Source organism: Giraffa tippelskirchi, chromosome 5, assembly GCF_054371585.1.
Source record: "Giraffa tippelskirchi isolate mGirTip1 chromosome 5, T2T-mGirTip1v1.2.pri, whole genome shotgun sequence".
Taxonomy (NCBI): Eukaryota; Metazoa; Chordata; class Mammalia; order Artiodactyla; family Giraffidae; genus Giraffa; species Giraffa tippelskirchi.
Window position 1 is genome coordinate 191021487 of NC_137279.1, and position 25238 is coordinate 191046724.

The window sequence follows — 25238 nt, forward strand, 5'->3', positions numbered from 1 at the left end:
CCTTAGCTCCAGCTTGCCTCCTGGGGTCTGGCCACACGCTTCCTCCCCACCCCCCACCCAGGAGCCTTCCAAGACCTTTGTCTCTAGAGCCAGAGTCACCGCCTCGGGGCCTGGGCTCCAGCAGAGCTCGCCACAGTGGGGAGTGGGGTGGAGAGCACCCAACTCGAGTCCCCGCTGGGTCCTCTGCCCACCGGGGGCCTGACGACCTGCTTTTCCATCTGCAGGAGCTACAAAGAGCTCTCCAACTGTACCAGGCACGTGGTGCAAAAACTGGACTGCTTCTGGCCAAACGCAGAGGTAGACAAGTTCTTCCTCGTCGTCCACCAGCGCTACTTCAGAAACTGCCCCATCTCGGGCAGGGCCTTGCAGGACCCACCCAGCAGCATCCTCTGCCCCTTCATCGTGGTCCCCATCCTGGTGACCCTGCTCGTGACGGTGCTGATGGTCTGGAGGAGCAAGCGCCCGGAGGGCATTGTGTAGGCCGCGGTGTGTGTGGGGGGGGGTGGGGGGCTGCCCGCTCACAGAAGCTGCAGAGCAGGCGGGAGTGTGGGCACGGAGGCTCAGCCTGACCAAGGCTTCTGGAGCCCCAGTGGCAGAGCAGACCCCCCCAATCCCGTCTTCTACCGAGGAGAGCTCGCCCCGGGATGCCAGAGTGGTCAAGCACAGTCGTTGGCCTGGGAAGGCAGCCCAGGGGCCAGGAGGGAGCAGGCACAGCTGTTGGTCTTACTGGGGGAGGCCTGAGCTGTCTCCCAATCACCCCCACCACACTCGCGTCCTGCCTGTGGCCAGACTATGGAGAAGTATTTGTGATTAAAGGACGTCCTTTATCCAGGCAGTGTCGTTCTTTCTGGATGCGGACCAGCGGGAGTGGAGGGGGCAGAAACTCCAGCCCCTCTGGACTTTCTCCGACAGGAGGGCCCTCGCAGGGACCTCTGACGGGGAGGGTGACGGCAAGGCCCCGCATCCTGGTGACCCCTGCCCGCCCCCACACTCAGTGAGCTGGGACTGCACCCCAGAGGAGGCCAGGTCTGCTCGGTGTTCACGGAGGCACCTCCCCAAAGAAGGCTCGCCAGCCCCCAGGTCCCTTTCTGTCCCCCAGGCTTTCAGCGGCTGTTTCCTCTGCACCCCTCAGGCTGTGGGCAACACCTGCTTCCCAGGCTCCCGCTTACTGCCGGGCTTCCAGAAGGTTCTGGAAACCCAAGGGGAGTGCCCTACGCCATCCCTCCCAGATGTCCCCAAAGCTCAGACAGCTCCTCCAGAGTCCCCACAGCCCCCAGCCGGCCGCAGTGCCTCCATCCCAGGAACTGCCCCCTCTCAGGCCCCCTGCCCTCTGCCCGGCGGGACAGCCACCCAGGCACGGGGCCAAGGCCACAGCCTCTGGGCTCTTGAGTCCGCACTCCCGGCCCTGGGGCCCTCCTCGGCTTCCCACATGGAGGACTAGGTGCCGACGCCTGGGTGGGGGTTTGATGCTCCGCCTCCAGCAAAGGAACCAGAGATGAGGGCAGGGGAAGGAACAGACAGGAGCAGGAGGGCAGGGCTCGGGAGGGGGGCTCCAGAGAGCGGGCGCCCCACCCTGAGGGGTCCCCTCTGGCCCAGGGGTTCTTCCAGAGGCAGTTTTGGGGCTGTGGTGTCTTCAAGGACAGGCCCCACCTCTCCCCACGTGCTTTGCTGGCCAGAGGGGTGTGGGGTATGAGGTGTGGGGTGGGGTGGGTGATGGGGTGTGAGGTGTGGGGTGTGGTGGGGTGGGTGACGGGGTGGGGGGTGGTGAGATGAGTGATGGGTGGGTGACGGGATGGGTATTGGGGTGGGGGTGGTGCTGGGGTGGGGTGGGGGGTGGTGGGATGAGTGATGGGTGGGTGATGGGGTGGGGGTGGTGGGGTGGTTGGTGGGGTGGGGTGGGGTGGGTGATGGGTGGGTGACGGGGTTGGGGGGTGGGTATTGGGGTGGGGGTGGTGCTGGGGTGGGGTGGGGGGTGGTGAGGTGGGTGATGGGTGGGTGACGGGATGGGGGTGGTGGGGTGGTTGGTGGGGTGGGGGGGGTGGGGTAGAGTGGGGTGGGTGATGGGGTGGGTGATGGAGTGGGGTGGGGTGGGGTGGGGTGGGTTGAGGTGTGTGATGGAGGGTGTGGTGGGGGAGTGGGGTGCTTGATGGGGTGGTGCTGGGGTAGGGGGTGGTGGGTAGGGGTATGGAGAGGGTCACGCTTGGTGGAAAGGCGTCTCCTGCCTTGGCTCATCCTTAACTGGCCGCTCACTTCTGCACCACTGACAGCCGATTAAAGACTTTCCAGCTTTGACCAAGGGAAGGAACCTCTGCAGGACGGCAGGCCGCTAGTCCCTCACATTGCCCTATGCAGCCCTCGACGACTGCGGGGAACTGGTCACTACAGGTCAGAGGATGCTCGATTAGAAGAATGTGTTTTCCAAGCACTCTCCTCTGAAAGGTCTAATCTGAAAGCTGCCACCTAATTTCGTCGTCAGAATGTCACGTGTTCTGGAAAAACGACTGTGGATCTATTTTTAAACCTTTGAAAGTGTATTTCCTGTCATCACGACCTGTGAAAAATAATCACGTTAACCCTGACAGAGAAGGCCAAGTTCAGCCTCAGGACAGCCTCCTCGCTGTCCCCACCAACCCGGGGGCTCTCTGCCCCCACCTCCTCCTCCATAAAGTGGGGAGGGTGGTGGGGTCCTCCCTGAAGGGTGAGGCGGTGATTAAGTAGAATGTCTTAGCCCCGGTTTTCTGAGACGCCCAGACCAGATTCCCCATGAGGCGGTTGTCTGTCGGGGTGGCACCTAGGAGCTGGGGAAGGTCCCAGATGCCACGTGATCTAAGAAGGGTCGGCAAAGCCATGGGGGTCTCTGCACCAAAACCTGTGCCCTGGAGTCCCGGGGAGCAGGCCTGCCTTGACACACCCGCCTCCTGTCTTGGGAGCGACCCTGTGAAGTGTGGCCTCGAGGTAAAGCCCCAGTGGGTCCCAGAGCTGTCAGTGGGCTCCAGGCAGGCCCTGCTTCCGGTGATGGAGGGTCTGGGAGGAGCATCCTCAGGAACCACCCCCGCAAAGCACAGGCGGTGTGAACACTAAACACAGTCATTACTTTAAAATCATCCGAGCTGATGGAAGAGGGTGGCAGAGGATGGGATGGTTAGTAGCATCACCACCGACTCAATGGACGTGAATCTGAGCAAACTCCAGGAGACAGTAAAGGACAGGGAAGCCTGGTGCGCTGCAGTCCATGGGGTCGTGAAGAGTTGGATACAACTTGGTGACTGAACAACAACAATGGAAGAGTGATAATTTTTAAGTATTTTTCAGTTTATTAAATGTGATTTTGTTGCTGTTTTGTTTAGTTTTTTATCTCTTGGTGGTGCTGTGTGGCATGTGGGATCTTAGTTCCCTGACCAGGGATTGAACTGTGTCCCCTGCATTGAACCACTGGACTGTCAGGAAGTCCCTAATATGTCTTAGAGTACACAAAAATTGGGTTTTGACTTTAGAGACAAATTTGTTTTAATTGAAGCATAGTTGATTTACAACGTTGTATTAGTTTCTGGTGTACGACAAAGTGATTCAGTCATAAATAATGTATATATATCATTTTCAGATTCTTTTCCATTATAGGTTATTACAAGATATTGAATATAGTTCCCTGTGCTATGTAGTAGGATCTTACTGTTAACTTACTTTATATATAGTAGTTTGTATCCACTAACCCTAAACTCCTAATTTATCCCTCCCCCCTCTTTCTCCTTTGGTAAGCAAAACATTGTTTTCTATGTCTATGAGTCTGTTTTGTAAATAAGTTCATTTGTATCATTTGTTTTAGATTCCACACATAAGTGATATTATATGGTATTTGTCTTTCTCTGTCTGAATTACTTAGTATGATCATCTCTAGGTCCATTCATGTTGCTGCAGATGGTATTATTTCATTCTTCTTATAACTGAGTAAATAGTAAATAGAGTCCTGCAGTATTTGCCTTTCTGTGGCTGGCTTATCTCATTTAGCACAGTGCCCTCCATGTTCATCCATGCTGTCACAGATAGCAGGACTGCTTCCTCTTTAAGGCTGAGTAACATTCCACTGTATGGATAAGCCACACTTTGTTTATCCCTTCATCTCTCGATGGACATGCAGATTGTTTGCACAGCTTGACTACTGTAGATAATTTCTAAACCTTTAGGTTTGACTTTGGAGTGGGTGGACTTCCCTGGTGGCTCAGATGGTAAAGCATCTGTCTACAATGCAGGAGACCTGGGTTCGGCCCCTGGGTCGGGAAGGTTCCCTGGAGAAGGAAATGGCAACCCACCCCAGTACTCTTGCCTAGAAAATCCCACGGATGGAGGAGCTTGGTGCAGGCTACTGTCCATGGGGTCGCAAAGAGTCGGGCATGACTGAGCAACTTCACTTTCACTTCCACTTTGGAATGGGTGTTCGTAAGTACATTTGAGTCCATGTGCACCTGACTAGAACTTTCCTGCAGGTGACACAGCTCTGCTGTGAAGGTTTAGGGGGACCCAGAGTGCGTTCAGGGCTCTCTTCCTCATCAGCTCACTGGTCTCGACTGGAATAAAGGCCAGACTTTGCCCTCACCAGGGGGCTTTCCATCTAGTCTAGGTTCATGGTCAAGTGTTTACAATTCACAGGGCTGAGGGCAAAGAACTCAACACCAGCAAATAAGGTGCTTAGTGAGAACTGAAAAACCAAAGTGGAATTTTTGCATTATTAGTTTGAGATTGTCTTATAAATAATCATGTAAGCAAAAACAAATGACTTTCTTATTATGGCTGGCCCTTCTGCATCCTCAGATATGGAGGACCAAGTACGAGCCTCTGCAGATCTTGGGACCTGCGGGGGTCCTGAACCCCACCTCTCGCGGTCACTGAGGGACAACTGTCATTTCCTAGGCCTGCGTTTAGCAAATTTCCACAAGCCAGGTGGCTTAACACAACAGAATGTGTTGCCTCACAGTTTTCTGGAGGTTAGAGGTCCCAGGATCAAGGTCTTGTCAGGGCCGCAGTCTCGCTGAGGGCTCCAGGGGAGACTCCTTCTGGCCTCTGGTCACCGTGGGTATCCCTCAGCATCCCCCGGCTCGGCCCACCAGTCTCCCCACCTTCTCTGTGTGTCTTTGTGTCTTCTCTTCTTATAAGAAGGGCCCCAGGTCGCGGGTGCGAGGATGGAAGTCAGAGCCGTGGTTCGGAGATCCCAGAGCCAGACTCCAGCTTGTTGGGGTCTGCTTGGGCCTCTGTCCAAGCTGTGTGGCTCTGAGCAGCTTCTTCACTAGCTGATCAGTTTCTGTGCTTGGAAAAGGTGATCCCCGTCGGTCATCAGTTGCATCGCAAGGACTGTATTTAAGCACCAGAGAGCAGGCTCCTGGCCAGAGGACCCACACGTTTGTGGAGGGAGGTGGAGGTGGGCTGTGGCTGGGGGCCTTTGAGAGAGGAAAGAGGTTTTCAGCCACTTTTGTCTCTTTTATGAGCATAACTTCTTTTTGGTTCCTTGCAGAATAACTTTAGGAAAGATCTGTGGTACTTCTCAAGGCTATTTTTGGAGGTGAACTTGGATCTGACTTTGGTTTCTTCTTCACAGGACCATGCTGAGAGGGGCTGGGAGGTTGCTTGTCTTTTGTGTCAGTCGCGTCCAACTCTTTGTAACCCCATGCACTGTAGCCCACCAGGCTCCTCTCTCCATGGAATTCTCCAGGCAAGAACACTGGAGCGGGTTGCCATTTCCTTCTCCAGATTATCTTCATGACCCAGGGATCAGACCCACCTCTCCTACATATCCTGCACTGGTAGGTGGATTCTTTACCACTGAGCCACCTGGGAAGCCCATTATATGTAGATCGTATGATGATGTCCAAAAAACCTCAAAGTAACAGGTTTGTTGGATACTGGAGTGGGTAGCCACTCCTTTCTCCAGGGGATCTTCCTGATCCACAGATGGACCGGGGTCTCCTGCATTGCAGGCGGATTCTTTACAACCTGAGCCAAGTTCCCTGGTGGCTTCCCTGCCCTCTTTGCTCAGGTCTCTAAAGGTGAAACGGGGAGAAAGGACAGCAGGTTGATGGCAACCTGAGGAACAGTTTGCTGTGCAACCTTAAAAGCACTCACCCACCCACCCACCCACCCTAGCCACAATCCCTGGACTGTGGATGGCCACCCCTCAGATGAATCCCCTTCCCAACAGACACACTCACTCACAGGAGGCCGGACAGTTTGCTCCCTGACTGTTCTCTGAGTGGGGGCAGGAGGCAGGTGGGGGGGATGTCCCTGCAGGTCAGTGCAGACCATCACCACAAAGGCAGCTGCATCCCAGTGTCCACCCAGGCTGCCTAAGTTCACACCAGGAGGCTACTCAGACTCTCATCGTGGCACCCTCTCCTTGCCAGAAAGAGTCCATGTTGAAAAAGAAAATGGCTTCCCAGGTGGCGCTAGTGGTAAAGAACCCGCCTGCCAATGCAGGCGGAGAAGGCAATGGCACCCCACTCCAGTACTCTTGCCTGGAAAATCCCATGGATGGAGGAGCCTGGTAGGCTGCAGTCCATGGGGTTGCGAAGAGTGGGACAAGACTGAGCGACTTCACTTTCACTTTTCACTTTCATGCATTGGAGAAGGAAATGGCAACCCACTCCAGTGTTCTTGCCTGGAGAATCCCAGGGACGGGGGAGCCTGCTGGGCTGCCGTCTATAGGGTCACACAGAGTCAGACACGACTGAAGCGACTTAGCAGCAGCAGCAGCCAATGCAGGAGACACAAGAGACTTGGGTTGGATTACTGAGTTGGGAAGATCCCCTAGAGGAGGAAATGGCAACCTGCTCCAGTCCTCACCTGGAGAATCTCATGGAGAGAGCAGCCGGGTGGGCTACGGTCCATAGGGTCCATAGGGTCGCAAAGAGTCGGACAGGACTGAAGTGACTTGGCACGCATAGCATAGAGGCGATGGCACCAAACTACCCGCGATCGGATTGAATCTCAGCTCTGCAGTAAAACCCGTGAGGCAGGGTGCTCGGCCCCTCTGAGCCTCAGTTTCCTCACCTGGAAAGGGACGGCTGTAGGTACTTCAGGGAGTCGTGTAGACAGCCCTCGGCCCTGTGTCCTATGCCACCTACGTGCTCTTTAACTTGGCCACGGTGCTGCGTCTTCACGAAGGATCTGGGAGCCCAGGGCTGCGGATGCGTGAATGCCTGTCCTGGGCTCCATTTCTGTCTTTCAGGTGGTCCTGGCCCCAGTGCATGGGGGGCGGGAGGTGTGTGGAAGGGACAAGCATCATGATGACAATGACAGCTCAAGGGGTGACGTTAGGGACGACCCCCCACTGCTGGGGTGCACCGCATTCAGTGCAGAGCAGAGCCGTATTAGTCTGCTGGGGCTCTCATAACACAGCCTCACGGCCTGGGCAGCTTAAACAGCGCTAGGCTATTTTCTCCCAGTCCTGGAAGCTAGAAATCCAAGATCAAGGCGTCGTGGGGTTGGTTTCTTGTGAGGCCACCCTCCTTGGCTTGTAGATAGTCATCTTCACGTGGTCGTCCCTCTGTGCATAACCGTGTCCTAATCTCCTCTTCTTATGACACCAGTTGTATGGGGTTCGGACCCACCCCAGGGGCCTCAAGTCACCTTATTACCTCTTTCAAGACCCCGCCTCCAAATTTAGCCATATTCTGAAGAACTGGAGACGAGGACTTCAACACATGAACTGCAGCCAGCGGCACACTGCTCAGCACTCACAAGAGCCCACCTTCCCCAACCACTGAACTGCCACTCAGGTGGTGGTCAGCTTTCCCAGCGGGCCACAGCAACCAGTTTAAGCTGTGATGGAACAAAAGGACTGTAATGCACCATGAAAATTCGTAGGAAACAGCGTGGTAGCAAGGCAATTGCTACAGAAACATCACAGATTGAATAAAAACCTGCTTTAAGATGCATCGCACATTCGTGCTGGGGGAGAGCAAGGCTGTAGGGGCAGGGGACGGTCTTGGTGGGATTCCTAAGAGGTCCCTGGAGCTGCTGCGTTCAAGGGCATTGGCAGCTTGGCAACGTAGACTTTTCATCTTGTCTCATTTTTTTAAAAACAGGCACTTCCCTTCTTGCCTGTTGCCGGTGTTCCTGCACAATCATGTTTCTTCTCTCTCTCTCTTTTTTTTTTTTTCTTTTTGGGGCCTAGAAACAGAACAAAGAAATGAAGGGCTAAGGAGAGAGGAGGGAAAAGTACAGATATTTTTCTTGAGTTAACTGGGTCAACCATCAGGAGAGCAGGGAGAAGAGGAAGACTGTTAGAGAATATTAAAGAGATGCCTGCAGAATCAGCCTGCTGTGAGGGGAGGGAAGAAGGGCGGGCAAGGGCAGCCTTGGCCTGCTTCCTGAGGGTGAGGGCAAGAGATGCCAGCCAGCCACCCGCAGCAGGCCAGGCCCGGGGAAAGCACCAAACGTGTGTCCAGCCGCTGTTAGCGACGCTCACTCGACTCACCTCTGCTCTCCTAGCCTCAGCCCCGGAGGTGCCAGTCTGCAGATAAGGGGACTGAGGCAGAAAGAGCACATGGGCAGCTGCCCTGAGCATGGACGCTGGAGCCAAGGTCTGAAGTCAGGGACCTTCTGGCTCCCAGACCCCCAGTTCTCTCTCTTACCTGTGCCGCCTCCCTTGGTTCAGGAGAAGGGAGACCAGGCAGGAACTGGGGGCTCCAGGAGGGTGAGGGCAAGGAGGTGTGGGTCACTGCTGGGTGTGTGCACCTCCAGGTGGGCTCCCTTCGGCAGGACTCATACCCCTATGTCCCCAAGCCCTCCAGGGCCACCTGTGCCCTCCCACAGCCCCCTACCCCTTGCTGCCTCACTCAGCCCCCACATCCTATTAGGCCCCCCAGACCCTCGACCAAACCCAAGGTCCTTTCCATCACACTTCTTTCTTCTCAATCCCCAATTTTGAATTAAAGCAATCCCCCCCCACCAAACTGGTACCAATAAAACAGTGAATTTCTGTTGAGTTTGGATGGAGGACTTTTATAATTCATCGTTTCCTTCCTTGTGATTTTAAGAAGATAACTGCTTTCTAGTTTTCGAGTCCTGGCCCTGCAGAAGGTCACACACAGCCTCAAGATGATTTAACAGCTCAGGAGAGAGGCTGGATCAGCACCCACCTAACTGCGGCCTGTTCCTGGGCGCCTTTCCCGCCCATTCATCGGCCTGGCTGCCATTGGCTGGGTCCTGACGCGGCTCCCCGGAGGGCCAGGGACTGGAAAGGAAACGGCTGCAGTTGAGACCGTGCCTGGCTGGCGGGTGCCCGATTTAACAGACAAGGGAGAAACGCTGCCGCGAGTGTTCAGCCCACCGCTAGAGGCGCTGGCGAGTCGGAAGCCGCGCGGCCGGGAGAGTGGGGACAAGGCCGGAAGAGACCGGTCCTCTGGGTCACAGCGCCTGCCATCCGCCCAGGACCCCTCCTTACTTTTGCTCACTTATTGCAACCTCTTTCTTTTTTTTTTTTTTTACTAAAGTCTCAGTCACATGTACAGCGCAGAACAGCTAAAGAGCTTCCTAGTACTTAAAACAGTGCCCAGCAAATGGTCTGCACTCAAAAAATCCATATCCAATTGACTCACTGTAATTAGTAACAGTAATTAGTAACAGACACCACCCTTATGGCAGAAAGCGAAGAAGAACTAAAGAGCCTCTTGATGAAAGTGAAAGAGGAGAGTGAAAAAGTTGGCTTAAAACTCAGCATTCAGAAAACTAAGATCATGGCATCCAGTCCCATCACTTCATGGCAAATAGATGGGGAAACAACGGAAACAGAGACTTTATTTTTCTGGGCTCCAAAATCACTGCAGATGGTGACTGAAGCCATGAAACTAAAAGACCCTTGCTCCTTGAAAGTAAAGCTATGACCAACCTAGACAGTATATTAAAAAGCAGAGACATTACTTTGCCAACAAAGGTCTGTCTAGTCAAAGCTATGGTTTTTCCAGTGGTCATGTGTGGATGTGAGAGTTGGACTATAAAGAAAGCTGAGCACTTAAGAATCGATGCTTTTGAACTGTAGCATTGGAGAAGACTCTTGAGAGCGGGAGGAGAAGGGGACGACAGAGAATGAGATGGTTGGATGCCATCACCAAATCTATGGACATGAATTTGAGCAAGCTCCAGAAGTTGGTGATGGACAAGGAAGCCTGGCGTGCTGCAGTCCATGGGGTCACAAAGAGTCGGACACGACTGAGCAACTGAACTGAACTGAACTGAATTAGTAACAGTGAATAGCAACCTCATCAGCCAGTCCTGTACTGTTAGGCGTTTAACAGTTTACCAGTTTCCCTCTATTTTGCATTGTCATGCAAGTAATAAATCACTTTTATTATGGAAGTAATCTGCACATTGTATAAAATACAGGTAAACAAAAGAAAAATAAAAAGTCTTTATTCTTACCATTCAGATAATTTTAACACAGGTTTTGCATATAGTCTTCCAAACTTCAATTTGTACTTAGATACATGGATGGTAGGTTTCCCGGGTGGCACTAGTGGTAAAGAACCCGCCTGCCAATGCAGGAGACAGGAGACACAGTTTCAATCCCCGGGGTCCAAAGATATCCTGGAGAAGGAAATGGCAACCCACTCCAGTATTCTTGCCTGGAGAATCCCATAGACAGAAGAGCCTGGAGGGCTACAGTCCATGGGGCCACAAAGAGTCAGATGTGACTGAGCACATGGATGGTAGATAAACCAAAAAAAAAAAAAAATGGGCCCATACTGTTTCGTAAATGAAGTCAATTTTTAAGACGTCATTTAACAAATGACTACACAGTTATACGTTTCTACAGGCAGAGGTGTTGTCTGTTTTGTTTATAGATATTTATAAACGATGTTCTGATGTGCATGTCCCTGTTCTATTCCTTAAAACAAATGTTTAGAAATAGAATTTGTGGGGCAAGAGGGAGCAAGCTTCCTATGAATATTGCTAGATCCTTTTCGAACATTTGCATCACCCACTCCCCAGCATCTAGTGGAGTCTCCATTCACATGTACTGTTGTTGGTGTTGTCTGTGTCTGGTTCCCTTGAGGCCAGCCTCTTGTGCGGATACTGCCCACAGGAGACTTCTGGAGCAAATCACCGCCCGGGCACTTTACCCAGTTATAGATGATTACACGCCACAATAGCACTCTGCTTGCCCAATTTGAGTGTGTACACACTTTCCAAAGGGCTTCTCTTGTGGCTCAGCTGGTAAAGAATCCGCCTGCAATAAGGGAGACCTGGGTTCGATCCCTGGGTTGGGAAGATCCCCTGGAGAAGGGAAAGGCTACCTAATCCAGTATTCTGGCCTGGAGAATCCCATGGACTGTATAGTCCATGGGGTCGCAAAGAGTTGGATATGACTGAGTGACTTTCACGTTCACACTTTCCAGAACGTAATATTTTATGCACAAAATGCTTCTGTTTTCTTTAGCATTTTTGCATATATATCCATAAGTGGGTCTGTAGTTTTTTTACTTAGATACATGGATGATAGGCTTGACACTTCTGGGAACTGTTTCATCATGATTTTGTGTTTTGTGATCAGATTTGTGTTGCCACGTTATTGTGTGCCCTAGAATGATTTATACAGCGTGAGGAATGCAGGGAAGGAAACTGGGAATACATGAAATAACATATGACCACATGAACTATAAATATATGTGAATAAATATATGAAGTAAAATTTTCATATATAAAAAGATATGTGACAAATTTGTAAGGATATGAAAAGTAGCCCTTCCTCAAGGTGATCAGGGAAATGCAAGTTAAAACAATATGAGATACTGTTATTTGTACATCATGTTGGCAAAGTTTTGAGTCATAATATGCAAAATGATGATTCACTCTTTGACTCAGCAATTCCACTTTGAGGTATGTACTCAAGAGACTTGAAAACATATAGCCTATATCCAGTGGAATATTAATCAACCAAAACAAGGAATGAGATAATGCCATTTGCAGCAACATGGAAAGACCTAGAGACGATCATACTAAGTGAAGAAAGTCAGACAAAGACAAATACCGTATATCTCTTATATGGGCTTCCCTGGTGGCTCAGACAGTGAAGAGTCTGCCTACAATGCAGGAAACCCACGTTCTAGCCCTGGGTCAAGACAATCCCCTGGAGAAGGAAATGGCGACCCACTCCAGTATTCTTACCTGGAAAATCCCATGGATAGAGGAGCCTGGTGGGCTACACCCCCCTGGGGTCACAAAGAGTCGGGTATGACTGAGAGACTAACACACACACACACACACACACTCACACAAACACACACACACACACACACATACATCTCTTATATGTGGAATCTAAAAAAATTATACAAATGAACTTGGATGACAACCAAGGAAATCCGAATAAAGTGTAAACGTTAGTTAATAATGATGTATATCCATACTGGCTCATTGATTCTAACAAAGGAACCATACTGATGTAAGATATTAAAACTAGTGCTGATGGTGCGGGCTGTGTGGGAACTCTGCATTCTCTTTGCAGCTGTTCTGTAAATTTAAATCTATCTTGAAGTAAAAACATTTATTTAGAAAAAGACAGAAACAGTAGCTGGCCCTCTCCCACCATTCTTTGTGAGTCAGTGTCCCTGTAGACTGTCAAATGGAAATATCTGACACAGCAATTTACAAACCATGCAAAAATGAGTGTGGAGGCGGTTCAAGAGGATGACTTAAATATCAAAGGTCTGAGAGAGGTGCTGAGAAAACTGAGGGAGAGGTTTTGCAAACATGCCCCTCTTTCCTGGGAAAGTCAAGCCCTCTGGGTGGGACGTCACATCACGCTAGCTCACCTCATGGCTGCTGAGACGCAGCCCGTGTGTGATGGAACCTTTGTTCTAAGAGTTCCCTTGGAGCTGTACTTGAGCTCAGCCCGTGATGGCCTGGCAGCCTGGGTCCCCGGAAGCCACCCTGGGCTCCTCAGGAGGAATGAGGGGGCACACCAGGGCCCCAGGCCTCCACAGCTCCAGGACAGCACCAGGCTCCGAATATGCGGCCACAACGTGAAGAACACAGACCTTGCAGCCAGTATGGATACAAATCATTATTAACTAAAGTTATACTTTACTCAGGTCTCCTTGGTCTCCCTCTAAGTCCCCTTCATAGTCAAGATCCAACCTAGGACTCTACGTGACATTTTGCCGTCATGTCTCTGAAGGCTCTCCTGGGGTGGACGGCGGGGGGCCTCGTGGTTGCAGGTGCCCCACACCTGAAGCAGGGAAGGGGCTGGACAAGTGTGTGTGTGTGTGTGTGTGTGTGCGCGCGCATGCACGCACTTGGGGGCGGGGAGAGATGGGTGGGAAGGTTGGGGCAGTCCACTGTCCCAATCTTGCAAGGAGCAAGATTCCCCCCCACCACCTCCCACGCCCTACCCCTGGTCTCACACAGAATTAGCTCTGGTGCTGAGACGTGGACCACAAAGAAAGCTGAGCACCGAAGAACTGATGCTTTTGAACTGTGGTGTTGGAGAAGACTCTTGTGAGTCCCTTGGACGGCAAGGAGATCAAACCAGTCCATCCTGAAGGAAATCAGTCCTGAATGTTCTTTGGAAGGACTGATGTTGAAGCTGAAACTCCAATATTTTGGCCACCTGATGCGAAGAACTGACTCATTGGAAAAAATCCTGATGCTAGGAGAGATTAAAGGTGGGAAGAGAAGGGGACGACAGAGGATGAGACAGTTGGATGGTGTCACTGACTCAATGGACATGAATTTGAGTAAACTCAGGGAGCTAATGAAGAACAGGGAAGCCTGGCGTGCTGCGGTCCACGGGGTCACAGCAAGTCGGACACAACTTGGCAACCAAACAACAACAACCAAACCAAACTGGGTCCAAAAGGTAAAAATGATACCAACGACCCTTTTCACACCAGTTAATGGTATAAAAATGCGCCAGTCAAATACCCTCACCCACAAGCCAGGCTCCAGCTCAGCCTCCCCCTCTCCCAGGTTCCTGGGCCCAGTTCTGAGTCCCAGGGTGGCCCACAGGGACCTTACCTACCACAACTCCATCCTCAGTGCCACACCACTCCAAATAAACAGACAATTGAACAAAAAAACAGCATGTTTACCACCTGAAGAAAGTTTTTCCTTGTGTCTTTCACCTGTTTCTTTATTTTTTAATTAATTTTTCTTGGAGTATAGTTGCTTTAGAATGTTGTGTTAATTTCTACTGTACAGCAAAGTGAATCAGCTATATGTATACATATAGCCCCTATGTTTTTAATTTCCTTCCCATTTAGGTCAGCACAGAGCCCTGAGCAGAGTTCTCCCTGCTCTTCAGTCAGTTCTCATCAGTTATCTGTTTTATACCTACTGGTGTACGCACATCAGTCCCAGTCTCCCAGCCCATCCCACCCACTCCCCTCTTTCACCTATTTTCCCAACTGTGTTGCACAGACCCCCTGCATCAGCTGTCTAATGCTGTGTAACAAAGCATCCGCAACTCAGCAATGAAAACAACAGACGCTTGAAGAACCTGGTCAGAGCCCAGGCGTGACCCCCCCCGGGCCCTCTGAGGCTGCAGCATCTCACCAGCCTGGAACCCAGGTGTCAGCCGGGCTGCCTTCTCATCCAGAGGTCTAACTGGGGCAGGACCTGCTGCCAAGCTCATCCAGACTTTTGGCAGAATTCATCTCCTTTCAGCTGAGTGACTGATGATGCTGCATTTTGCTGGCTGTTGACTGGAGGCCCCCTCAGGTCCTTGCTAGGTTCCTTGCTAGGAGAACTTCCAGAAGACAGCTCCTTATTTATCAAGCCAGCAAGGAGATGCTCTAGTGTGTGCTAGTAAGACAGTCTTAGACACATATCCTACTGTAGTTATGGGGGTAACACCCCACTCCTTCCCTATATTCTGTGTGTTCTAAGCAAGTCACAAACTCTACCCATCCTCAAGTTCAAACATGGCATGAACTTGAGGCACCCTAGGGTCTGCCTGCCACATTCCCCACAAGGATATTTTGAATCTGTTGCAGGGAGGACCCTTGGGGAAGAGTTCTGAGGTGCCACACTGTCAAGATCAGGGCAGACTTGCAGGGTTTGTGCCCTGGCAGGCTCTCAGATTCACAGTTACTTTGCCCAGAAAGGTGTAAGACATTTGGCATGGTAAGATCAAAAAGCTGCACCATAGCCAAAGCTTTTGCCATGTACGATTATATGCAATATTCATGGTGGCCCTGAGTTGTGCAATGCACACCTGCACAACTGTCCTTGGCAGCCCTGAATCACATCTGTGGATGAAAGGCTTCTTCAGAGCTATACCTCACTGAGGACTAATATCTGGTCTGACTCCAGTTCCACCAACGGACCATATGTCTGTGCAGCTGAGTTTACTTAACACTACACCCTCTTTCCCAGCTAGTCCTTGACTTTTCTATTCCTCCAACACATCCAGAAAGCTTGAAATATTTTCTCTGGAACTTTTGACTGTTTTCACCAAAGGCGATCCAAAACTCACAGCTTCTGGGAATTTGTTTATTTTCTCACACTGCTGGGTCGGTCACTAGAAATGGAGCACCCATGAGGTGGAGTCTCCAGTGAAAACTTCGCTCCCTCCAGAGCAACGATCGTCACAGGCGTCACACGGTGGGGACGGCCCACCCTCATAATACGTCTCGGCTACAGTGTCACAGCTGCACACTGTGACACCGGTATTATGACATGAAACCTCAAACTGTTAAATTAATTCCCAGATATCTTTGCTGTTGTTGTTTGGTGTCTCATTCGTGTCCGACTCTTTGTGACCCCACGGACCGTAGCCCACCAGGCTCCTCTGTCCATGGGATTTCCCAGGCAAGAACACTGGAGTGGGTTGCCATTTCCTTCTCTGGGGGACCTTCCTGACCCAGGGATCAAATTTGCCTCTCCTGCATTGGCAGGCAGGTTCTTTACCACTGAGCTACCTGGGAAGCTCCCAGACATCTTGGGCACAACCCAAGACTGCTTTTCAATTAACAATAAACTGAATTTCAAGACAGCGATCCTTTTTCTTGCGTCATCCTTAATTCTTATAATTCATGACAATGCTACCCGCTTATGGAGCACTTACCATGTTTTCCATGTTTCCCCCGCGGTCCTCTAAGGCGGTTACTATTACAAATACCAATTCACAGATGAAAAGACAACAAACTTTGGCGTGGAGAGGTTCAGACCCTTGTGAAGGGAAGGCTGAGTTGCGACAGCGAGGTCTGCCTGGCACAGAGCCTGCTCCACCTGCGGAACACCCATACCTGCGTGTCATGAGTGCAGTTCTCACCTGGCCCCACATGGGCAGCACCCTGGGGTTCCCTCCATCCTCTGGTGCCTGGTTAATGCTGACACTCCTGTCGCCAACCTGCATGAATGTGGGCCACTGGGACTTGCACACGGCCCATCACCAATGGGTGGAAAACCAGGCGGGACTCCTTTGGTTTTCATGGTGGATTTATAGCACCTGCTTTGCACTCCCCGGTGCAATGATTTCTGCCAGCTTTCACTTTTTCTTTGACATATGTGATGCCAAATGAAAATAGACTGAGTAAAAAAGTGGCTCTCAATTTCCCAAGCAAAACTCCCATTGTGACTTGGCTCACACGGAGTCCTGCTCTTCCATAGCTTTCACGCGGCCACCTTTGACTCAGGACAGGGGCACTGCTGGCCAAGGGCACTGCCCTCACCATGTCCCCTCTCCCATGGTTTCCTCCTCCTGGCTTGGGCACTGTGCCCTCTCCCGGGTCTGCAAACCTACCCAACCCTTGGCCTCCGTCCACTCTTGCCTGTCCTGCTTCTGAGGAAGAAAGGGGGGGACACTCGCAGAGACCCTGCAAGTAGCAAAGATAAGAAACTACCTGCTTTCAGCGCCCCTGGCAGAGGCAGGGGCGGGAGCGGGAGTGTGGCTATTGGGAAGCCTGGCCCCCGGTGCTGGGGTTCATTTCAGGAAGGTGAGGAGCCAAAAGACTCAATTCCTTGGGCCCTGGCCTTAGAGAAGAAATGCGTTCTCTTGCTCAAAACTTCTCACCACATGTCCAGTCCTACAAACACGTGATCCCACGAAGGGCCACGTGTCCAGTCCTCAAACCCGTGATCCCAAGAAAGGCCACATGCCCAGTTCTACAAACCCATGATCCCACGAAGGGCCACATGTCCAGTCCTACAAACCTGTGATCCCATGAAGGGCCACGTGTCCGTCCTACAAACCCATGATCCCAAGAAGAGCCCTTTGTGCCTTCCAGGGCCATGGTCAGGAGACCAGCCCTGTCTTGGGTGCCCTTGAATTCTTCAGCCCTGCTCCTCCCTGCGCTCCCCAAACCCCCTCCTCACGCCCAGCTGATGACTGGCTTCCTGGTCACTGACACACGCAGGGAACGTTCACACGCCCCACACAGGTCCACCTGTGCGTGCCACGCACCCTGCCTTCCCCAGCACTGCGGTGGGCTGGCCACGCTTCTGTGTAAAGCCTCACCTTCTCCTGTTAAGGACATCCCTTAAGCAACAACCCTCTGCTTCTCTCTGGCACCCCCAGTGTTCCCCTCTCTAATGGGGCAGTTCCTACTGACAGTCTACAAATAAACTGCAAAACCTCCCACCCTTAACGAACCCTCCTTGGAAAACCCCTATGTCTCCCTTGGGTTACCCTGGACCTCCACTCTCCCTTATAGAAAATTCCTCTGAAGCTTTTTCTAACCTGACTGTCTCCAACTCCTTACCCCTGTTTTCTCTTGAAGTCACACAAGGCAGGCTTGCATCTCCACCACTCCTCTGAAATAGTTCCTGCAGGGACACCAATGACTTCGTTGTGGTCAATTATCGCAGCACCTAACTTGACTAATCAGAGACTTCCAATGCAGTTTTCTCACCTCTGTGAAGCTTTCAAGGTGTCGTAGCCTCTTGTTTCTCTTCCTGTTTCACTGGTCGCTCCATCTCAGTCTCCTTTCCTGGACCTTCCTCACCTTACCACCTTCTAAACTTCAAAGTGACCCAAGGCTTGGTCCTTGATCCTCTTGTGGATCCGCACTCAGTCCTTGGTGATCTCAATTGTTCTCACAGATCTGCAGGCATGGATGCTAAGTCGCTTTAGTCGTGTCCAACTCTTTGCGACCCCGACTGTAGTCCACCAGGCTCCTCTGTCCCTGGGATTCTCCAGGCAAGAATACTGGAGTGGATTGCCATTCTCTCCTCCAGGGGATCTTTCTGACCCAGGGATCAGACTCGCGTCTCTTACGTCTCCTTCATTGGCAGGCTTGTTCTTTACTACCAGAGCCACCTGGGAAGCCCCCTCACGGATCCAAATACCATCTATTTCTAAAAGACTCCCAAATTTATTCTTCCATCTTGGACATCTTCCTTCAACTCCAAATACACATGTCTAACTATGGCCTCAGTATCTCCACTTGGGTGTTTGCTGGGCATCTCAGGAGACTCCGACCAACCACAATGCAGTCACAGGGACCAGATTTACACAGCCACTTGGAACACCAACAGATAAAACCAGACAAAATATATGCAATACAAAAGATAGTTTTCAAGACACTGCATGCCAGGCAATGGGGACAGTAACCTCTCAGAGTTGGGTGACAAGAGAGGGGATGCCCACCATGGCCCCGGCTCTCTGCCTGGAGGGTTTCCTTGCAGCACAGGAAGGAAGACTGAAGCAGAGCCTGATGGGCCCAGAGCTGAGGAGATGGAGCTGAGAGTCCAGGGAGACCGGGGTTCTCAGGACAGAGCCCTGGGGAGGGGAGAGCGCAGAAGCCCAGAGATCTACAGAGCGTTCTGCCGAGCACTGACCGGCACACAGGTGTGGGGAAGCCCCCAAAGCGGAAACAGCCAAAGGGGGAATGGTGCCTGGAGCTCACATCAACCTGGGGCTCGCCGGTTCCCACCAGGCAAACCCGGAAGACGTTGTGAGTTCTGGGACACTGGGTGGAGTACACTGAGGGGTTAGCTCGGTAATGAAATAATTACCCTGATCTGAGCGTGGCTCTGCTCCAGTCTGCATGCTAAGTCGCTTCAGTCGTGTCCGACTCTTTGCAACCCTATGGACCATAGCCTGCCAGGCTCCTCTGTCCATGGGATTCTCCAGGCGAGAATACTGGAGTGGGTTGCCATTCCCTTCTCCAGGGGATCTTCATCGAACCTGCGTCTCTTGTATCTCCTGCATTGGCAGGTGGATTCTTTACCACCAGCACCACCTGGGAAGCCCCCTGATCCAGTCTAACAAGTCTTAAAAGCAAGACCCAGGAGAAGCTATCTGTTTCTAATCTGGGGTATAAGTGCATCCCAGAACAAAGCTAAGGATATTTCTAGGACTACAGAGTATCTACCACTTGATAGCTTGAAATTCACAGTATCAGGCATCCAAACAAAAATTACCAGGGATGCAGAGAAACAGGAAAATATGACCCTGATGTGAACAAAATCAACGAATTGAAACTGATGGAGAGTTGGTGCACGCGTTAGAATTAATAGACTCCTGCCTATTTAGAGAGTTGTCCTGATTGATGCCAGCTCCGAATTCACCCTTCAGTCCCGGCTCTGCGGTGGTGGACCAATGCTTTGAGCCTCTCCCCTCTAACGGTGAACACAGTGTTAAGTCCCCCAGTAGAGGGCGCTACAGGGACACGTGAAGAGGAGCTCGCCCGCCCGCCGCGGCCGTCTGATGGGTCAGTAGGGTGGTGCTCTGTCCCCAGCAGGTACTGAGAACACGTGGTCGCTCAACAGCCTGCAGGCTGACCCGGTGACGGTTTCCCTGTGGTCCCCCTGATACAGACACCACGCTCTCCAGGCCTCCTGCCCCACCAGCACGCTGATTCTTTCTTTTCACCTTCTGGCCCCTCACTATGTCTGTGTCCACCTGCGCCCTGGAGGACTCCCCCTAGCCCCACTCGCTCTGTGTGCCTCTGTGCCTGGCCATTTGTAGCTGATGGCTACCTGTTCTCAGCCAGACCCCTGGAGGAGAGCTTCCTGCTAGCCCTGTGACCGCAGATCAGCTCCGACAAGGAGAAACCAGCAAACCTGTCTGGTACCCAGTGGGCTGCACCTACAACTTCCCCAACCAGGTCCAAACCCCAGTAGCGACGGGCAGGCCCAGCACCCAGATGTTGATTTCTAATACCATTCTCCAAGAAAAGGAAGAAAGCTTTTTGGTTGGTGGCTCTGATGGTAAAGAACATGCCTGCCAACGCAGCAGACATAGGAGACCTGGGTTTGATCCCTGGGTCGGGAAGATCCCCTGGAGGAGGGCATGGCAGCCCACTCCAGTATTCTTGCGTGGAGAAGCCCATGGACAGAGGAACCTGACAGGCTATAGCGCACAGGGTCCCACAGAGTCAGACACGACTGAAATGATTTAGCATACATACCCTTTGCCCCAGGGGTTAACTATTGCCTTAGGCAGAAACAATTTGCCTGCGAATATTTTTGACAAATGGCCCCTACATGGTGGCTTAAGCCCTGGGGCCAAGGTGCAAGTCAGGAAATAAGGATAAATCATTTGAAGCTTGTCTTTCAGGGAGTTAGTTACCAGACAGGTCAAAAGATGGCAATTCTTTATGAAGATCTGTTCTTCCCGTGCCAGGAACATGGGCTGTTATTTTTATGGAAATCAAGAAGGATCAACCAATAAGAAAAGCAAAGCCTATCCATTCATATCCATGAAAGTATACAATAAGTAGATAGTACAGACAGATAATAACAGACACACATGCTGCTGCTGCTGCTGCTAAGTCGCTTCAGTCGTGTCCGACTCTGTGCGACCCCATAGATGGCAGCCCACCAGGCTCCCCTGTCCCTGGGATTCTCCAGGCAAGAATACTGGAGTGGGTTGCCATTTCCTTCTCCAGTGCATGAAAGAGAAAAGTGAAAGTGAAGTTGCTCAGTCGTGTCCGACTCTTAGCGACCCCATGGACTGTAGCCTACCAGGCTCCTCCATCCATGGGATTTTCCAGGCAAGAGTACTGGAGTTGGGTACCACTGCCTTCTCCGACACACATACACAGATATTAATTACATTCAGCTATATTTAGGAATAGGTAGTGTAATTATTAATAAGTGTAAGGGTTTTTTTTTTAATTTTTTTTTTGCCCATTCGGAGAGGCTTGTGGGATCTTGGTCCCCAACCAGGAATCAAATTTGCACCCCATGCACTGGAAACGTGGAGTCCTAACCACTGGATCTCAAGGGAAGTCCTTAAGTGCAAGCTGTTATGTTTTAAACATCTCTAAAAAAACCAAAAACCTATCTACTCAGAGCTGGCTGTAGCAAGAGGGCCAGTGGCCATCACTAGTATTTGGCAGAGACTCAAAGGCAGGCAGGGCTTCCCAGGTGACTTGGCTGGCAAAGAATCTGCCTGCCAATGCAGGCGACACAGGTTGGATCCCTGGGTCAGGAAGATCCCCTGGAGATGGTAATGGCAACTTGCTCCAGTATTCTTGATTGAAAAATTCCATGGACAGAGAAGCCTGGTGGGCTGCAGTCCATGGGGTCATAAAGAGTTGGACACGACTGAGTGTGCACACACGAGCATGCACAAACACACACACAAAGGCAGGCAAGGAGAGAGGGCTTTCTGGTGGGAGACAGGAAGCCTCCCGAGTGCCTGCTGGGGCCATGGGCCTGGGGTGGCCCACGTGATGAGTGTATTTGGCTTTCTCTGATTGGTCCTCAACTGGACGTGGGGACAAAATTTAGGGAAGCTGTCAGTTAGTCATCCGGTCCTGGCCATTTGGGGCAGATTTTTACAGAAGTAATTGTTTAGATTCTTAGAATGAACACAATGCCATTCCTTGCAAGTCTGACTTAGCCCAGGCTGTTTCCTGGGCCATGTATGGTGGCGAAGGGGTCAGGGCCCTGGGCCGCTGCTCCAGGTTGTGGCCAGAGTTCTATTTTTGTCACAGGCTGCCCATTGTCTGTTTATGGTTCAGCCTCTCCAGTTTTCCGGCTACTGCGGAGCTGGGGAGCAGGGGATAAGAGCAGCACACATTGACCCCACGAGTCCCAACTGTTCTCACTGAGATTCACCTGCTCCTTGGGGTCAGTGCTTCCTCACTTGCCGTTTGTTGTTGTTGAGCCTTGTTCAGACTTGTTGCCCGTCTTTGGTCAATTTCCAGAGGCCCAAAAAGTGGACTGTGACTGTTTGGGCCAATTCTTCGCTGCTCTTTAGAAGCAGCAGAATTTCAAAGTTCCTCTCTCAATTTTCAGCCCAGTGACCTACACTATTCGTTTTTAAAAGGCGTGGAGAATGCTCATGTTATTAGTGGACTGTTCTTTAGAACTTAAGCCCAGAGAAGAAGCCGATTCTGACTCCAGGCTGAAACTGTTCCTTTGACTCGCTTTTCACTGTTCTTGTCTTGTTATTCTAATCAGGCATAATGGCCTGCCTCAGAGGACTCTGCCCCTCTGCTTGTGGTTCAGTGGCTCAGTCATGCCTTTGTGACCCCGTGGACTGCAGCACACCAGGCTTCCCTGTCCTTCACTCTCTTCCAGAGCTTGCTCAAACTCTTGTCCGGTGAGTCAGTGATGCCATCCAACCATCTCATCCTCTGTCATCCCCTTGGTTGTCTTTGGCCAATCATTCTGACTCAGAGTCCTTCCTGGTGGCACACGCGTTGCTCAGCCAAGATGGAAGCCAGATAAGGATTCTGGGAAGTGGTCAGACACGTGGTGTCTCCTTTTGACCTTTCCTGAACTCTTCCAGTTACTGGTGGCTTATTAGTTCCGTGTTCCTTACCAGGAGCCCCTGTCGTAAAATAACTCACGCAAATCGTTACTATGGTGCCTGGCCTGGTGGGCGGTTTCAGTCAATGTGCTTCCCCCTAACACCGCAGCCCAGAGCAACTGTTGTGTGAGTGTTATGACTGGAATCGTGTCCCCTCCAAATTCATGTTGAGTCCAAACCCCCCTGGAGCCTCACAATGTGACCTTAGAGATAGAGCTTTTCCAGAGCTAGTTGAAATAATATGAAGTCACTGGGGCGGGGCCCAGTCCAGCGTGCTTGGTGTCCCTGTAAGGAGGGGACATCTGGGCACAGAGGGATGACGGGAGGACATGGGGAGGAGACAGAAGCTGGGAGAGAGGCAACCGACTCTGCCAACGCCCCGATCTCAGGCTTCCAGGCTCTCAGCTGAGAGACAATGAAGTTCTTTCATTTAAGGCATTCATTCCTTTTACAGTACTTTGTTTCATCAGCTCTAGAAAAACTAATACAATATGCTTCTGAATACTTTCTAATAGTCCGTAAACTTATCTCTATCTAAACAGACCATTTTGACACAATGTCATTATACTATTCAGGCAATTACGCCACTAAGTTTTCCATTTTGTGATAGACAATGGACACTTTTCCGTGCCAGGAGGTGCCTGTCTGCTGGTTCTGTGAGCAGCTGCCCAGGCTGGCTTGCTGACGCCCCCTATTTCCTCGAGGACCTGAGGGTGGAGACTTGGGTGGCTTCCAGGCTGATGCTGCTGAGAACAGGCCAGCAGTGATGGGGTGATGCTAACCTGTTCTCCATCTGACATCCTGTGCGGCCTCTGATCAGCCTTGGGTACCCTTCTCCCTGGTAGCTGGTTCTCGGCGGTTCCTTCTAGCAATGTGGGCTTTTCCATGCAGACCATGTCTTTGAACTCTTCCCTGATCCAGACATCTACATTCTCAGAGACAGAAGGTTTGTAATTTCCTTTACCCAAGTCATGCCTCTTGGCCATTAAGCTTATTTAAATATTTTATATGTCTTCCTCCTTGCCCGCCCCCCCCATGGCATTGTGAAAAGGATTTCTTGATAACTTCTCAGCTGGTGTTGGTACATAAAACATCCCTATTGATTTTTTTCATACAATCAGTGTGTTCAGTTTTACTTTTTTACAGTTTTCAGCTGCCTCTGGATCTGTTCTAGGGAGCTGATCACATGGTTTGATCGTGTTGCCTGGTCCTTTCTATTGCCCATCTTCTGTTTCCGGCTCGTGCCTTACTGAGTCAGCCAGAACTTCCCGAATAATAGGTATCAGTGGTGGTGAGCGTGGGTGTCTTTGCGTCTGTCTTCATCCTGTTGTCTCTGTCCTCTCCCTCCTCCCTCTTCATGGTAACCTGCCCCAGTGCTCCCTGGGTCTTTCTCCCGGCCTCTCAGATGAGGGTAGCATCCACGTTTCCCTGCAGTGTGTGTTTGGGGACTGCCGTGAGGCCGACTGTCTCTTCTTGTAGAAAACGTTATGTTCAGAATTCTGTTGGCCTTGACTGTACTGTATGCATAGCAGATGGAGGGGGAGCACTCACAGGACCATGTAGGCTTGACGTAAACTAATGTATGATCTCTACTAGTCACCAGCTACTTCAAAACAATTTTCTCTGTCTTCTTTGTTTATTTTTGGGTGCAGCATCTGGGATCTTAGTTCCCCAAACAGGGATTTACCCTGTGGCCCCTGTATTGGGAGCGCAGAGTCTTAACCACTGAACCACCAGGAAAGTCCCTGCATTGCCTGTTTTTTTAAACCATCTGTTCAAGGAAGCCTTATGCTGCTGCATATTTATTTCTCTAGTGAGTAGCAACAGTAAAATCATTTATTTGACACACGATCTGTGCTCAAGGTAAGGGTCAATCATGTTTGGAAGAGACCTTTGTATAGTTCTGAAGACAAAATAAAGTTTGGAAGAAAAAAATGAGGAAAATTCACTCAAAATCCTACCAGTCTAACACAAAAATTATATTCATTTTTGTTCATTGCCCATTTGTTGGTTTTTCAGAATGATGGTCACTGAATTTATACAATCTGAATGTTGATTGTTTATTTAATTTAATAAGTGTGTTCATGGTTCTCCATAATCTGCATAACAATCAAGCATAATCACAGTGTCATATTTTTATAAGCAAATGAGCAGTCATTTAGTTACCCTTCCTCCAATACTGAGCTTGAGGTTGCTTCCAAGTTCTGTAACAATGGATATTTTTGTGCCAGGACTTTTTCTGCTTTTGGATTACTCACCAGGTCAGTCCCTAGAGTGGAATTACTGGGTCAAAAGATCTGAAGGCTTTTAGGACCTTTTTTTTTGCCTAAAGGGCTGTGCTGGGTCACCAAATGCCAGCAGAGCGAGCAGTGGCCCAGGTCCGCTCTGAATGGAGGCTCCTCGTCTTCAGAAGCAGGAACCACAGTATGGCCATCACTGGAGTTCTGCCATCAGACGTCAGTCATGAGGGTGTGGAGAGGAGTTCCTGGAATGTTGGTTCTTCACCCCAGTCTCTAATGAGAGAGCCATGGCTGCAGGGGAG

At 50.9% G+C, this 25238-nt stretch overlaps 1 protein-coding gene and 2 long non-coding RNA genes across 3 annotated transcripts in view; 1 reads left to right on the forward strand and 2 right to left on the reverse strand.

Moving 5' to 3' along the window:
* Positions 1–831, forward strand: part of RAMP1 (receptor activity modifying protein 1) — a 41790-nt gene extending 40959 nt beyond the window's left edge. Inside the window, exon 3 of the mRNA XM_081491241.1 lies at positions 225–831. Within this exon, the coding sequence (XP_081347367.1) occupies positions 225–480 (256 nt within the window). The 3' untranslated portion in view covers positions 481–831. The remainder of the gene's footprint in view (positions 1–224) is intronic.
* Positions 832–7895: 7064 nt separating this feature from the next.
* On the reverse strand, positions 7896–9273 carry LOC145506466 (uncharacterized). The gene is made up of 2 exons (XR_014053949.1): positions 9129–9273; positions 7896–8157 (listed from the first exon to the last, which is right to left on the reverse strand). It is a non-coding gene; the product is annotated as an uncharacterized LOC145506466 (long non-coding RNA).
* Positions 9274–12770: 3497 nt separating this feature from the next.
* LOC145506470 (uncharacterized) lies at positions 12771–19576 on the reverse strand. The gene is made up of 4 exons (XR_014053953.1): positions 17841–19576; positions 17691–17754; positions 16055–16218; positions 12771–13636 (listed from the first exon to the last, which is right to left on the reverse strand). It is a non-coding gene; the product is annotated as an uncharacterized LOC145506470 (long non-coding RNA).
* Positions 19577–25238: the final 5662 nt, after the last annotated feature.